Source organism: Balaenoptera ricei, chromosome 19 (genome assembly GCF_028023285.1).
Source record: "Balaenoptera ricei isolate mBalRic1 chromosome 19, mBalRic1.hap2, whole genome shotgun sequence".
Lineage (NCBI taxonomy): Eukaryota > Metazoa > Chordata > Mammalia > Artiodactyla > Balaenopteridae > Balaenoptera > Balaenoptera ricei.
The window spans coordinates 63,809,423-63,823,208 of NC_082657.1; the positions used below are offsets into that span (position 1 = coordinate 63,809,423).

General features: G+C 62.8%; 1 protein-coding gene across 1 annotated transcript; it reads left to right on the forward strand.

Annotated features, from left to right (window-relative positions):
- The first annotated feature begins 1,750 nt into the window (after positions 1–1,750).
- Positions 1,751–10,374, forward strand: CPNE7 (copine 7). Its single transcript, XM_059903777.1, is given in 16 exon segments — positions 1,751–1,789; positions 1,930–2,166; positions 4,579–4,653; positions 4,799–4,897; positions 5,408–5,491; positions 5,927–6,016; positions 6,269–6,367; positions 6,625–6,712; positions 7,087–7,145; positions 7,778–7,862; positions 7,865–7,907; positions 8,326–8,492; positions 9,221–9,333; positions 9,335–9,371; positions 9,374–9,507; positions 10,023–10,374. Coding segments are annotated over 16 exon segments (1,536 nt in total). The 3' UTR covers positions 10,110–10,374.
- Positions 10,375–13,786: the final 3,412 nt, after the last annotated feature.

The window sequence follows — 13,786 nt, forward strand, 5'->3', positions numbered from 1 at the left end:
TGATGTCTCGCGTAGGTGGTTGCACTTGCCATTTTTTTCCTTGTATGTTTTCTGGATGTTACAGGAGAAAAATATGGTCTTTGCGTCACAAAAGGTCCAGAGGAGAGGAGAGGCAACGGCCTCCCTTCCCTAACCCCGGCCTCTGTCCAGAGCAGTTCATGCCCAATTCCAGGAATTTCCCAGTGTCCTTGCTCTTTTTTGCTCCCTCAGCTAGAATCAGTTCTCAGTTGCTTAAAACTAGACCAGAGGAAACTGAATGAGCCGACCCACCTCTGACCTGCCTGGCATGGACCATCCTGGGGACCTGGACGGTGGAAGCTGGTGATGGAGCAGGTGTGGGTGGGCCAGGGAAGGTAGACAGTGATGTGCGGGGAATTGTCTAAGAACAGATTGATGAGAGAACGGGCACTCGTTCAAGTATTTATTGAGTATCTGCTGTGTGCCAGACACAGTCCCAGGCTGCAGGGACATGGCAGTAACCAAAACAACCTATCTTACCTTTGTGGAGACTGCTTTCTGAAAGACCTCTGGCTCTCACTGTAGCGTGTTGGGTGCATGTCAGCCTTGGGTAGCAGTGAGGACTGCTCAACAGGAGGACCATGGTCCAGGGCCTGGTGAAGGCCTGCAGCCCAGGAAGAGAGGGCTGGCCTTCCAGATTCATCTGTGGGCCCACCCTCCTGGGAACGGCTCAGAGCTTTCTCGGGGGTTACATCTGGGGAGGCTGAGGACCTGAGGAGCAGTGGGAAGGTGTGTGCTAGGCCTTGGTCCCCACCCTCCAACTGTGGTGCCTCAGCTGGGCTCCCCTCCTTTGAAAGCCCCAGTTGCACAGTGCTGGGGGACGAACAGATGAAACAGTGCGTGGTTAGTTCCTGCCCTTTTGAAAATTTCCCCAGGAAGGATGGTGCTGCCAGCAGAGGAGGTAAAGCTGGGTCACTGTTGAAAGGGACTGAGGGGGGAGGGGCTGGGAGCTCCATCAAGGCGGCTCCTGCCAAGAGCATCCTCAGAGCCCCCAGATGAGCCAGGCACGAGGAAAACCAGGCCTCCCTCAGCTGGACGGCCCGCCCGGTGGGCACTGCTGCCACCTGCCTCCCTGGCTGCACTGCCATCACCCCTTTGGGGACTTTGGGCAGCTGTCCTCGTGGTCTTCCCCTCCTGCCCTGGCCCAAGGTCCCACCTTTGTGTCCTTGTCTGTGCTGTCCCTGAAGTGTGGGCTGGACCCAGCAGCTTGCTTCTGCTTGAATGGAACAGAGGTGAAGGATGGCGGGCTGAGGTTGGGTTATGAAAGATTTCACTCCCCCAGGGAAGCAGGCCACCATCCTGGGAGCAGCAGTATTGGGTGCCCAGGGCCAGCCCTGTGCAGAGTGGCTCCTGGTCAGGGGAACCCAGGAGGGGGATAGCCAGACTTGGACAGTGTCCCTTGTTCCATCTGGCCCTGGGCAGGTGCCCTGACTATGACTTCACAGGGGTTCAGGCGGCCCTGCCAACTTGTGAGGGGGAGGGGTTGGTGCAACAAAGCTGCGGAGACACGTGGGGCCTGGAGGGTCAAGGGAGGTGAGAGTACTGGGTTCTGGGTGGAGACTGGGGTCCAGGTGGAATCCCCCTGCTGAGTGAGTGACCTCACAAAGGCCCTTGGACACCCCCTCCCCTCTCCAAGCCTGCCTGCCCATCTGTGGTGTGGGGATGAGAAGGCCCTCTGGGGGCCAGAGGACTGCCTTTGTCTCAGGGAGGAAGGTGCCCAGGGGTCGGGGCAATGACCCCCTGGGGCGTCCAGAGGCCTCCGCAGCAGGTGGTGGGCGGGGCGAGGGGGAGGGGTTGTCTTCCTACAGCAGGGCCTGGAAGCAAGTCCTCCAGGACCACCCGAGGGCAGATGGGTGGGAGAGGGGGCTCTGAGGGCTAGAGCCGGGGCGCAGGGCCTCGGGGAGTGCTCAGGTGGACAGATCCCACCCCCACCCTGGGGGTCTGCTCACCCAGGGCTGCTTGCAGGTGGACAGAACCGAGGTGGTCCAGAGCAGCCTGCATCTGGTCTTCTTCAAGGTCTTCACACTGGAGTACTACTTTGAGGAGGTGCAGAAGCTGCGCTTTGAGGTCTACGACACCCATGGGCCCAGCAGCCTTAGCTACCAGGATGATGACCTCCTGGGGGACATGGAGTACACCTTGGGGCAGGTGGGCGCCCATCCCCTTGGGAGGGAGAGGGAGGAGGGCAGCATGGACACCTCAGCTGGTCCTGAGGGCTGGTGCGATGGCAGTGGTGGCCTGGGGACAGCGTGATTACACACAGACTGTGTACCACGTGGTCTGTCTGACTCCATAGCTCCTTAAAAAATTTTTTTTAGTTAAAAAAAATGTAATTTTGAACTGGGTAATACATTCATATGGACCTAAATTCAGAAAGTATAACAGGTACACCCTGGACCATATCTCCCTTGTGCCCTGTCCCCAGGTTCGTTACATCCTTCTGGAGAGATTTATTCTTAACAGAGCGAAGGAACATAGTTTTTTCTCTAGATACACTTTTAAAAACAAAAACGACATATACTGTTCTGCAGCTTGCTTTTTTTCACTTCCATGATATAAGGGAAGCCCTTCCCTTGTCTCTCCCCATGGCAGTGACTGGTCTGAGGTCCAGCTGCCGCCTGAGGGACACTGCATCCTCTGGTGAGGTCATTCCCGATTAGCTCTACCATTGTCAGTGTAACGGGAGCTCTTGCCACCAGCCACCAGCCGGACTGCTTAGCGCAGGCTCTGGGCCAAACACTCGATGTGTCACACATCAGATTCTCGTGAGTGCTCTGGGGGTGCTTCTTTTTTATTGAGGTGTAATTTACATACAGTAAGATGTGTAGACCTTGAGGGTTGGGATTGATGGGCTTAGACAATTGTATACACCTGACCATCACCCACATCACACGGGACATTTTTGTCATCCAGCAGGTCCCCTGCTCCTCTCAATCCCCTTCCCCAGTAGTTTTGCCTGTTTTAGAATTTCATGTCCATGAATCACACAGTATGTTCTCATTTGTGTCCGACTCCTTTTACCCAACGTGAAGCCTGTGTGACTCATCCCCATTGCTGCCTGGGTCGGAAGCCGGCAGGGTAGAGCCTTCCATCAGATAAGAGTACCAAGATTTAGGCAGGGCACAGCCCCACGTGAAAGCAACAGGGAAGAGTTCTACCCAGTGTGGGCCTCTTACCTGCCCTCACGAGCATGGAAGAGGACAACACACAGGGGGACACATGCACGGACACACGTGTATCGGCATGCATGCACGGACAAACATGCATGCACACGTGGGTGCAGATCCACGGACACACACAGATACGTGTATGGACACATCTGGACATACACGTAAACTTTAGTTTATGGAAAGGACCCCCCAGAACTGCCAGGTCTGTGGGGTCGTCAGGGGCGCTACAGTCAGTGGCCAAAGGCTAGGACCCTGGCTTCAGATTCCAGTGGTGTGCCCTTGAGCAAGTCCCTGACCTCTGCTTGAACCTCTCCTTCCTCATCTGGGAAACGGGGACCATGACAAGGCCACCTCCGTGGGAGCTGAGGAGCTCACAGGAAGCATGGTCACTTGTCAAACCAGCTAAACCAACTATCCTATTACTCCTAATAGGAGAGCCCAGAAGTGAGTCTTCAAATGGGAGAATCTGGGGGGCCTGGCACGTGGCCCTTTTTGGCCTCCGCTTCCCCCACCGGGGATGGGTTTCTCTTCTGCACAGGATGTTCCTGTGTGCTCGGAGCTGTTAGCCAGGCACATCCTGTTGGGGGTGGGGGGCGGTCCTCTGTCCCTTCTGTCTCAGCTCGTCGGACAGGAGCCTGTGTGGAGCAGGGTGAAGAGGGTCAGCAGTGCCATCACCCACCACGGCCATAGCTGAGGACTGTCTTCGCTGGCCAGTGGAAGGGGGGGAGTCCCCACACAGACAAAGTCCCTGGTCCTCCAGCAGCCACGAGGGTGGTCGTCCTCTGTCTTGTTTGCAGACCACTCTGAGAGCTGCCCCTGGTGAGCCGGTGTTGCTGGCTGTCAACTCTTAGCCCAGTCAGGGGCTCATAGCCCAATGGGGAATGCAGCCCCGGGGGGCCTGGTGAGGGAGGGGGAGGCCTGGGCAGGGGGCTGAGACCCCAGGGGGGGAGCAGCCCGGGGGTCCTGGATGGGGCTGGGAACCCCCATGGCCGCTCGCTGTGGTAGGGGTTGCGCTGTCCTTGACCTGGTCCATGGAGGGTGATGGGTTCCCAGGGCACGGCTTCTGCTGCAGGTCGTACACACGCGCTCACCAACGTGACTCTGGGCGGTCTCCCTCCTCCCGAGCCTCCCTTTCCTCACCTGATGCGTGGGCGGTGGGAGGGCCCAGGAGGCGGTGAGGTGCGCTGAGCTGAGGGCCTGGTGGAGCGAGAGGGGCCCACGGGCTGGCCGCTGCCAGGCGCCGAGGGCGTGGTGCCCTGGGTGGTAGGTTTGGGGAACCAGGCCACCGAGGGTGAGTGGGGGCGTTGGGGAGGAGGCAGGGAGACCCAGGGCGGGGTTAGGGTCCTCAGGGGAGCAGGTGCGGACCCCTCCCTGAGCCTCTGACTTCCAGATCGTGGCCCAGAAGAAGGTGACCCGAGCACTGTTGCTGAAGTTCAGCAGGAACGCCGGCAAGTCCCCTATCACGGTGAGGCCCCGCCTTCCACCAGCCCCGCCCCCTGCAGGCCCGCGCCCCTTCCTCGCCGAGGCCGGGGCGTCCAGACACCTGCCCGACGCTGGGCTGCAGCCGGGCAGGGAAGGGTGGGGTCAGGCCCCTCCTCCCCAGCCTGGAGCCTTGGCGCTCTCCCTCCGCCCGGGTGATAGCCGGGGACATCTCTGGGAACAACGGCCATGTGGAGCTCTCCCTCCGTGCCAGGAAGCTGGATGACAAGGTGAGGGGCGCCCCCCTGGGGCCCAGCTTTCCCTCCTGTCAGGAGGTGTAGACAGAGCTACACCGTGTCCGCAGGGAGACAGGTGGCTGAGGAGTGGGACGCACTCAGAGCCGTGAGTGGGGCTGCCCGTCCAGGCGGTTGTGCTGCTGTCAGGGTCCTGTACGTGTTGCTGCCGTCAGCTCATCCTCAGCTCCCTATGCCGGGCACTCGGAGGTCCCCGTCCAGACAGTGGAGGAATTGGATCTGAAGTCGGTTCTGGTCCTGCTGGCTCCTCACATGGGGTAGGGGCACAGAGCAGGGGTCTGACCTGGCGTTGCCTGCTGCCTCCCCTGGATGGAGACTGAAGCAGGGGTGGGGCAGGTGGGGGGCGGGGTGGGAGCTGGACGCGGGGAGCCAGGGACGCTCCAGAGGGGAGGGCGTTGCTCTTCGGGAGGGCTCTGCCCTCACAGCCAGCACGTGGCGGAGCCTGGACCCCACCGCTTGCCGAGCACACCCTCTGCTCCCCTGCAGGACCTCTTCAGCGAGCCGGACCCCTTCCTGGAGCTGTACCGGATCCACGATGATCAGCGTGAGCTGCTGGCGTACAGGACGGAGGTGAGGGGTCCCTGGCCAGCACCCAGGGACAGCACGAAAGGACAAGGGAAGGAGTCACCCCGGCCCTCCCTCATCTCCCTGGCCCCCCATGGCTGTAGGGTCTTGACCTCCAAAACCGCCATCCCCCTTTGAACAGAGAGCGGCCAGGTGGGCATGCAGCTTCTGTCCTAGAATGAAGAATCCGGATTTGTTGTCACTACCTGCCCGTAAAACAAGATTTCAGTTACACCAGTGGGAAGGCGTTTCTTTCTGAGATAAATTAATTTGAGTAAAAAAAGGCTATTTAAGGAAAAAGAAGTCCAGGTGGTCCAGTAATGTGGGGGGTTAGGAAGGTGGCTCTGGAAGGAACGAGGTTCGGAGACGCAGCTCTGGGCTCGCAGGGTCCTGCCCGGAGCCTGAGGCAGGACCTCCTGAGCCGCCCCTCCCCGTCCGCAGGTGGTGAAGAACGACCTGAGCCCCACCTGGCAGCCTTTCAAGGTGTCTCTGAGCAGCCTGTGCAGCTGTTAGGAGCTTCGGCCTCTGAAAGTGGGCGGGGCGGGGCCGGCTGGCGGAGGGTGGGTGCTGGGGAGGGGACAGGGCGGCTGGGGGCGGGGCTGGGGCGGGGCCAGCTGGGGGCGGAGCTGGGGCAGGGCGAGTCCCTCCAGACCACACCTTCCTGGAGTTGAGGTACGTGCGGAGGGGTGGTGGGAAGGGGGCGGCCTTCCTGCAGGGGCATGGAGACACCCAGGCTGGGGGCCTCAGAGGGGCAGGCGGGCTGAGGGGTCCCGGGGTCCCCAGTGCCTCGTCTGGGATTATGACTCCCGCGGGAAGCACGACTTCATCGGAGAATTCTCCACCACCTTCGCGGAGATGCAGAATGCCTTCGGGGAGGACCAGGTGAGAGCAGGGAGGGCCCGCCTGTCCCCCAGAATGCGCTGGGGCGCTGGCCCTGGGCTGGGTTGCCCCAGAAATTGTTGTGATGGCTTTAGAGAGGCTAAAGATGATGACAGAGCAGGACACCCACACCCAGCAGGTGACTGGAGGAGGGACCACCAGCCTGTGGTGAAGTTGAAGTGACAGATGCCGGTGGGGCAGGGCTTTCAGGCCTTCCGTGCCCCTTGCGGTGGGTGTCTCTGCCTGTCCCTGTCCCCCAGGCCCAGTGGGACTATGTGAGCCTCGAGTACACGCAGAAGAAGCACAGTTCCAAGAACTCGGGGGTGGTCATCCTGGCAGACCTGAAGGTGGGCCTCGGCCCAGCCTGCAGCCCCTCCCCCCCGCAGTGGGTGGAGGGGGTGCTCCCGCCTCAGCTCTGCAGAGAGTGAGCCAGGCTGGGGTGGCCGGCCACTGCCTGGAACCCCCCATAGTCAGATGGACCCTCACGGGCCCCCATCCCACAGGTCTGGTGCCCCCAGTGTGTGGAGGTGGGAGGGATGGAGGGGAGGGGGAGACAGAAGGGAATAGGTGGTGGGGGGAAGATGGGCATTCAGGCGGCCTGAGGGCCTGAGAGGAGGGGACTGAGGCTGCTGGGCTCCTGGGGGAGAGCAGGTCCCAGGAGCCCCAGAGGTCCCGACCCGAAGCCCTGGCCTCAGTGTTCCCGGGGTGCGGGTGCCGGACGTTCTACAGGGTGTACTCGTTCCGGGACTACATCATGGGCGGCTGCCAGATCCACTTCACGGTGAGTCCACGGACCGCCCGCACAGCCTGCTGGGTGCATCCCAGCAGGATGGGTGTCAGCGCCCGGGCCCCACCCCAGGGCTCCCAGCAGCCCCTCCCCACCCTGGATGTAACTCAGAGCCCGTCTGGCACCCAGGATGGATGGGTGCAGAAAAGGCCCTTCGGCAGGGCCTGCAGGTCCCTTCTGTGTGGCCTCTGCACTCCTTCTCGTGACAGCCAGAATGGCCTGAGGAAAGTGAGTGGGCGGGGGGCACACAGGGACCCCAGCTCAGGGCTTGCTCCTCCCAGGCCCTGCCTAGTTCCTCCGCCACCCCCGCCTCCACAGCCCCCGCTGTAGAAGGAGGTGCCGAGGGTCCGCTGTGACCGCGCTGGCTCCCTGCAGCCGCTGGCTGGTCTTGCCCTCAGAGGCGCTGGCCAACCCTGGGGACCCGGAGCTTTGGGGTTGGCACGTCCCTTCTGTGATCCCGCCAACACAGCGCTGGGCCCTCGGCCTCACGCCTCCGGGTTTCCCTGCCGCCCTGGGCGAGTGGCTCCCCAGGCCTCAGTTTCCCTTACCTGTCAGATGGGGGTGCAGGTGCCCACCCCAGCCCAGGAGGGAGGGGCTCCTGGGTCTTCGCACTGTGGCCTCTGCAGGTGGCCGTTGACTTCACGGCCTCCACTGGGGACCCCAGGAACAGCTGCTCCCTGCACTACATCAACCCCTTCCAGCCCCACGAGTACCGCAGGCCCTGGCGGCTGTGGGCGAGACCTGCCAGGACTACGACAGTTGTGCCAGCCCACCGCCTCCCAGGCTCTGCGAGGAGTGTGGGTCAGCACCCGCAGGGCCCGAGATGGCAGGTGGGGCCGCCCCCCAACCGTGGTCCCCTTGGTCCTTCACACAGACATGGCGTCCGAATCCCACCTCACAGACCGTGAACTGGGGCCGTGGCGGGGCAGAGCCCTCGCCTGGGAGGTGATGGGGGCAGAGGTCCCGCATCTCGTCGGCTCTGCCCCTGCCTGCCTGCACGCTGGGTGGCTTCTTCATGGCTCTGGGCCTCAGTTTCCCCCATGTGGCTCGGGGCGGGGCCTGGACCCCCGTAGAGTTTCATCCTGGTCTCCTGGCTCTGTCGGTATCTCTCCAAAGTGCCCGCACCCACCCCCAGGGAGATCAGGGACCCGGGGTGATGGGGCCGTCTCTCTTCCAGCGACAGGAGGCTCTCTGCTTTGGGGTTCTGAGCCTGGATCCCTCCCAAGTATGAGGTAGGCGAGCCCGGGTCCCAGGACCCCTGGCTGCTGCCTCTCCTGCTGGGAACCAGCTACCGTGTGACCGGCGGTGGGCAGGTTGCAGGGACCGCCTGCCGGCCAGAGGGCTGACCTTTGACCTCCCAGCCCTGCAGCCCTGTCAGGCAGAGGGGGCCATTAGTCTGGAACCTTCCAGTTAGAAAGGACATTCAACTGGCTTAAGCAGAAAACTTGGGCGGGGTGGGGGAGGGTGGGGTGGCGGATTTATTGGCTAATGCAACTCAGAAGCTTCAGGTCCCCCTGGCTCCAGGGCTGGAGCGATGCCCGTCACTGGTCTGCCCTTCCGCCCTCTGTGCGAAGGGTCTTTGACCTTCTTCTCTTGAATGTTTTCTCTCGTCCAGATTTTTAGGAACGATTTCTGAGTCGTTTTGGTTTTTTCACGCTGGAAATGGACCTTTATTTGAAGCAAGTCCCAGTCTGTCTTCTGCAGATACACTGGGCACCGGGCCAGGCTGGACCAGAGTGTGTCCTTTCCAAACTCTGTTCCTCGAATCTCAGCAACTCTTCAGGGTGTGGGAGCCCCTTCCTACCCAGGGCCCACAGACCTCTCCTCCTCCGGCCTCAGACCTGGGTCAACCCCGGCTCCCCCAGCCTCGGTCTCCCCATCTGTAAGGTGTGGCCGTTCCAGTATCCGCCTCAGGGTCAAAGAGAGCATGTGCTCACGGTTCATTGTGATTGCGTGTGTGTGTGTGCGCGCGTGCGTGCGTGGGTTACGCTTCAGCAAATACGCTTTTAGGAAAGCTTGGAAACCATGGTCACCCCCAGGCCATCTAGTTGGTGGACTTGGAGTTTGAGTGGAGGGAGATGCAGCTGCCCTGCAGGGTCCCTGTGGCCCCTCCCCGCTGTGTCCCCAGCAGTACTACATCCTGCTGATCCTGACAGACGGCGTGGTGGCCAACACGGCGGACACACACACGTGAGGCCATCATGCGCGCCTCCCACCTGCCACCGTGGGGATGGGCAACGCCGACTTCACCAACATGCAGGCCCTCGACGGCGACGACGGTGTCCCGCGCTCCCCACGGGGCGAGCCTGCCCTCCGTGACATCTTGCAGTTTGTGCCCTTCCGGGAGCTCAAGAGCGTGAGTGCTGGGCGGGTGGTCGGGCGGGTCCCTCGGGCAGCGCACTGGGGCCCCGGGCCCCCCGCCGTCCTGAGCAGCTTTCGGCCCCTAGAAACTTTTGCATTAGAGAAGTGTCACACGGATGCCCCAGAGGGCAGGGCTCCTCGCAGGCAGCCCCCCTCCCTTTGTGACGTGGTAAGAACTGCCTGTCCCGCGGACACACACTCAGCTTCACTGGGGACCCGGGCCTCCCCTCCTGCCTCAGCCGCTTTGCCCCGTGCCCAGAGCAGGGTCACACCGGCCCAGAGGGGCCCACCTGTGCCACCCGCAGTGCCAGCGCGGACGGACTGCCCCGCGACCGCGGTCTCATCGTTAACACAGGCTCACCCGGCCGCCCACTGGGTGAACTCCTGGTCGTGGTCCCAGGAGCTGGTGCGTGACCCATAGCGGGTGGAGGTCATGCTGTGAACGGCGGCTCTAGGGGAGGGGGCTGGGGGATGGGAAGCCGGTCGGAGGCACACTGTCCCCACCCGCAGGTGTCCCCTGCGGCGCTGGCCAAGAGTGTGCTTGCCGAGGTGCCCAGGCAGCTGGTTGAGTATTGCAGCCACAAGGAATGCCTCTGAGAGACCTCGGCGAGACCAGCCCGGGCTCCGCTCCGTGAGGACACACGGTGGGGGGCCGGCCAGGACTGTGTCCACCATCTGTCTCTAGCACCCTCCACCCCGACTCCGCAGGGGCCTCCCGTCCCCCAGCCTACACCCACCATTGGCTCCTGTGACCCTGCTGCCTGGTGGGCCAGCCTCCCTCCGGGTCCCAGGGCTGAAGGAGGGACAGGTCCCCCTGGGCACGCCTGACCCTGCCTGAGCCTGGTGGGTGGGGGAGGGGGTCTGGGGGATTCCTGCTTTGCATCTGATCTTCATGGGGGAGGGGGCAGCAGGCAGCGCCCTGTCTCTGAGAAAACCCAGACCCCCCCGGACACCCATCCCTATAGCCAGATTCCTCTTTGTCCCAGCTGCATCCCCTTGTCTCTCGGTGTCTGTGGGGTCTCTGGGGGTGGGGGCAGGAGGCTTAGGCAGAATAAAGTGTCATCTTGTCCTTGCAGCGGCTTTGCGCCTTTACTGCGCCCCCAGCAGAGGCCTGCAACCCCTGGAGGGTTGGGGCGGTGCACGTGTGCCCTGCAGCTCCCACACTGGAGCCGGGAGCTTCCAGTCAGGCTCACCAGCTCCTTCCTGGACTGACCCGAGGGCCGTCCCGGGAGTGAACGGGCGCAGGGGCCAGTGCTTGACCGTGGGAGGGGCCAGACGGTGCCATGGCCGCCCCTCCCCGAGCAGCCTCCCCTTGGCTCCTGTGATTCCCTGCCTGAAATCTGCCGCAGCCAGGCTCGGGGGGGCAGGGGCTCCATGCACTGGTCTCTACGAGGACCCACTGCGGGCTGTGTGCTACGGGCTCTGTCAGGGGAGGGGGCACCACCTGCCAGCGCCTCCCAGCCCTCTGGGGGTGGATTTCCAATTGCGATTTCCCCTAAATTATCTTGTCGGGGAGAAACAAACTGTTCCGACCCTGAATCCAGGCCCACCCACCCCTCCATCCCTCCATCCATCCACTGTGGGGGCCTATTTTTAGCTCCTGATTCATCTCCCGTTCAGCGGGGATAATGGGTATCGCCGTGGTAACCTGGCTACCACTGAATTCCAGAAGGGCCGATATTGGTCTCTTCGGGGATGCGAGGACACCCGAGAAGCAGCCCCTCCATCCACACCTGGGCGGCAGCAGGGCTGCGGAGCGGCGGTGACGTGGTCCCGAGCAGCGAGGGCGAGTGTCAGCAGCAGCCCAGCCGCTGAGTCCTGTGGGAGCGGGTCGCCATCTCAGCGGCAGAAAGCCTTGGACAGTTCCTGGGCCCGGCTCAGGGGCGAAGCCAGCGGAGGCTGGTCAGCTGAGCTCCCTGGGGAGGCAGAAGCCAAGAAGAATGGGAGGGGTCCATGCACAGCACGGGGGCGGCCGTGATGGCCCCGGGAGCTGTCGCCTTGGTGGGACGTAGCCTCTCCCAGAGCACGTGGAGCAGGGAGGGGGCCGAGGTGTGAGACCCCAGCCTCTCACCTCTGGCCGACAAGAAGCAGAGAGCAGTCGGGCGGCAAGGGGGGTGGGGGGCAGCCCTCAGAGGATGCCCTCCTGGGGCCAGAGCAGGTGTGGACGCGAGGACGACGGGGGGCAGTCGTGGGGCCCGGCCAGTGGGTGGTTTGGCTGGGCACGTGCAGGTGTAGGGGGGCCGCTGAGGGTGGTGGGGGCAGGAAGGTATCAGCTGGCTTAGCTGCACAGATGTGGTGATTTTACCAGCCGGTGCCCAGCCTGAGAAGGCGGCCAGCTCTGCCCACAGGCAGTAAAATAATAAAGTGATTACTGCCCCAGGGGCGGTTCAGATGGGCACCGACTGCTCTTGCCGGCCCGGCATCCGTTCCCACCTCCTTCCTTTGGGGGCCATCTCTCAGTCCATGTATTTCATGGGCCTGGACCACTGTCCAAATCCCAGGGTGGACACGACCCAGGCCTGGCCAATCAGCGAGCGTGCTGTTCCCTGGCCACTGTGATTGGCTCTGGGTGGGCGCTCCACCTGGCTGGCCAATGAGACTGGGTCCTGAGACTTTCCCGCAGGTTGCTAAGCTGATGGGATGGGACCCAGGAGCAGCTGGTGACCACTGCTGCCACGTGGGCAAGGCCTGCCTGAAGAGGAAGCCGGCACAGAGGAGGTGGACAGAGAAATGGTGCTGGGGGCACGTGGATCCGGCTCTTCCCTTTCCGCTCAGGCCAGCTGGGGCTGGGGGTGGGGCTTCTGTCCCTTGCCCGCCGAAGATTCTGGCCCAGAGGGATGGCAAATACTCGCAGTTCACAGACAAGAAAAGCAAGGCTCAGAACAGTTAAGTGACTTGCCCAGGGTCACACAGCTGGCCAGTGGCAGAAGCGGGACCCGCCAGCCTCTTGCAATTCCTGGAGGTACAAGTCCTGTACCTTTCAGTACAAAGTCCTCCATCAAGGGCTCTGGAATCCAGATGGGATCCCAGGGAGGGAAGCCCAGGTAGGGCTGGGCTGAAACCCCGGCGGCTGGCGTGGAGACCAGCAGACGAGACCGGCCAGCCCCCAGCTCTTCAGCACCGCACGTGGGGTTCTCAGCAGGCGGACCCAGAAGGTGCGCCGTGGCCTGGGGCCCCCACGGAGGCACCTGGGCCTGAGTGTCTTTAGAAGTTGCCTGCAGCACACTGCTCGGAGGGTGGGTTTGGGGTTTGCAAAAGCCTGCAGTGGTCACTGACTTAGGCACCGGTCCAGAGTCAGGCGGACGCCTGGCCCAGCTCTCAGTGGACGGTCTCCTCAGCCTGCACGTGAGCCTCTGCTGTCACCTGGGGGCGCGGCAGCTTTAAATCACGGCCCTGGAGTCCTTGGCCGCCCCTCCCCCCGAGAGGTGGGGTGGCTGCGCTTCTCCCTGAGTCCAGGTGGCCTTGGTGCTGTGTGTCTCCAAGGCTCCGTCCTGAACACACCACAGGGCTGCCCTGGTCCCTTGCTGCCTGGGTAGGGGCTCCCAGCTCCTACGACACCTTCCTGCTCTTTCAGGACGGAGCCGGCCGACCCACAGAAACGGGCGGGTTCATCCGTGTTTGCCAGTGTTCTAAGCCACCGAGTTTTGGTGTAACTCTGCACCCTCTTGTAAGGACTGCATGGGAGGGTGTGCGCAGGGCCTGGCGCAAAACACCTGTTGGTAAATAAATACCGGTCTCCCGCGGGAGCGGCTGCCTCTTCCTCGTTCTCTGCAACCCTGACTGTGGATGTGCCCCCAGCCTGCTGGCCGTCTGCCTCGCCCTGGAGGGGGCCCAGGGCTCTGGGCCCTGCGCCCCGCCCCGCCCAGTGTCCTCAGAGTCAGCCGTGGGCTGAGGCAGCGGGACAGGGGCGGCTCGGCAGCCGGGCTGCTCTTTCCTCTGCTGTGGCGGGGAAGCGGCAGCAGGCAGCTGTGAGTGCTCTAATTGACGTGGGCGGCAGGGCCGTCAGATGCCAGGCGTGCGGCCTTGGGCCCGGGGGGCTCTGGGCGAAAGCTTCCCCTGCTTTGGCGTCTGCCCCAGAGCAAGGGCACCCTGGACCCTTGCCCAGCGCACACCTGCCCCCACGCAGATCTGCAACAGCTGCCGAGCCCCGGCTGTGAGGACTTGGTCCTGGCTAGCTGCCGAGCGTGGCTCAGACCCCAGCAGCAACCCCGGGCCAGACTGGTGGGTGGCATCTCACAGAAGGGGACTGAGCTCAGAGACAGGAAGTCATTGGG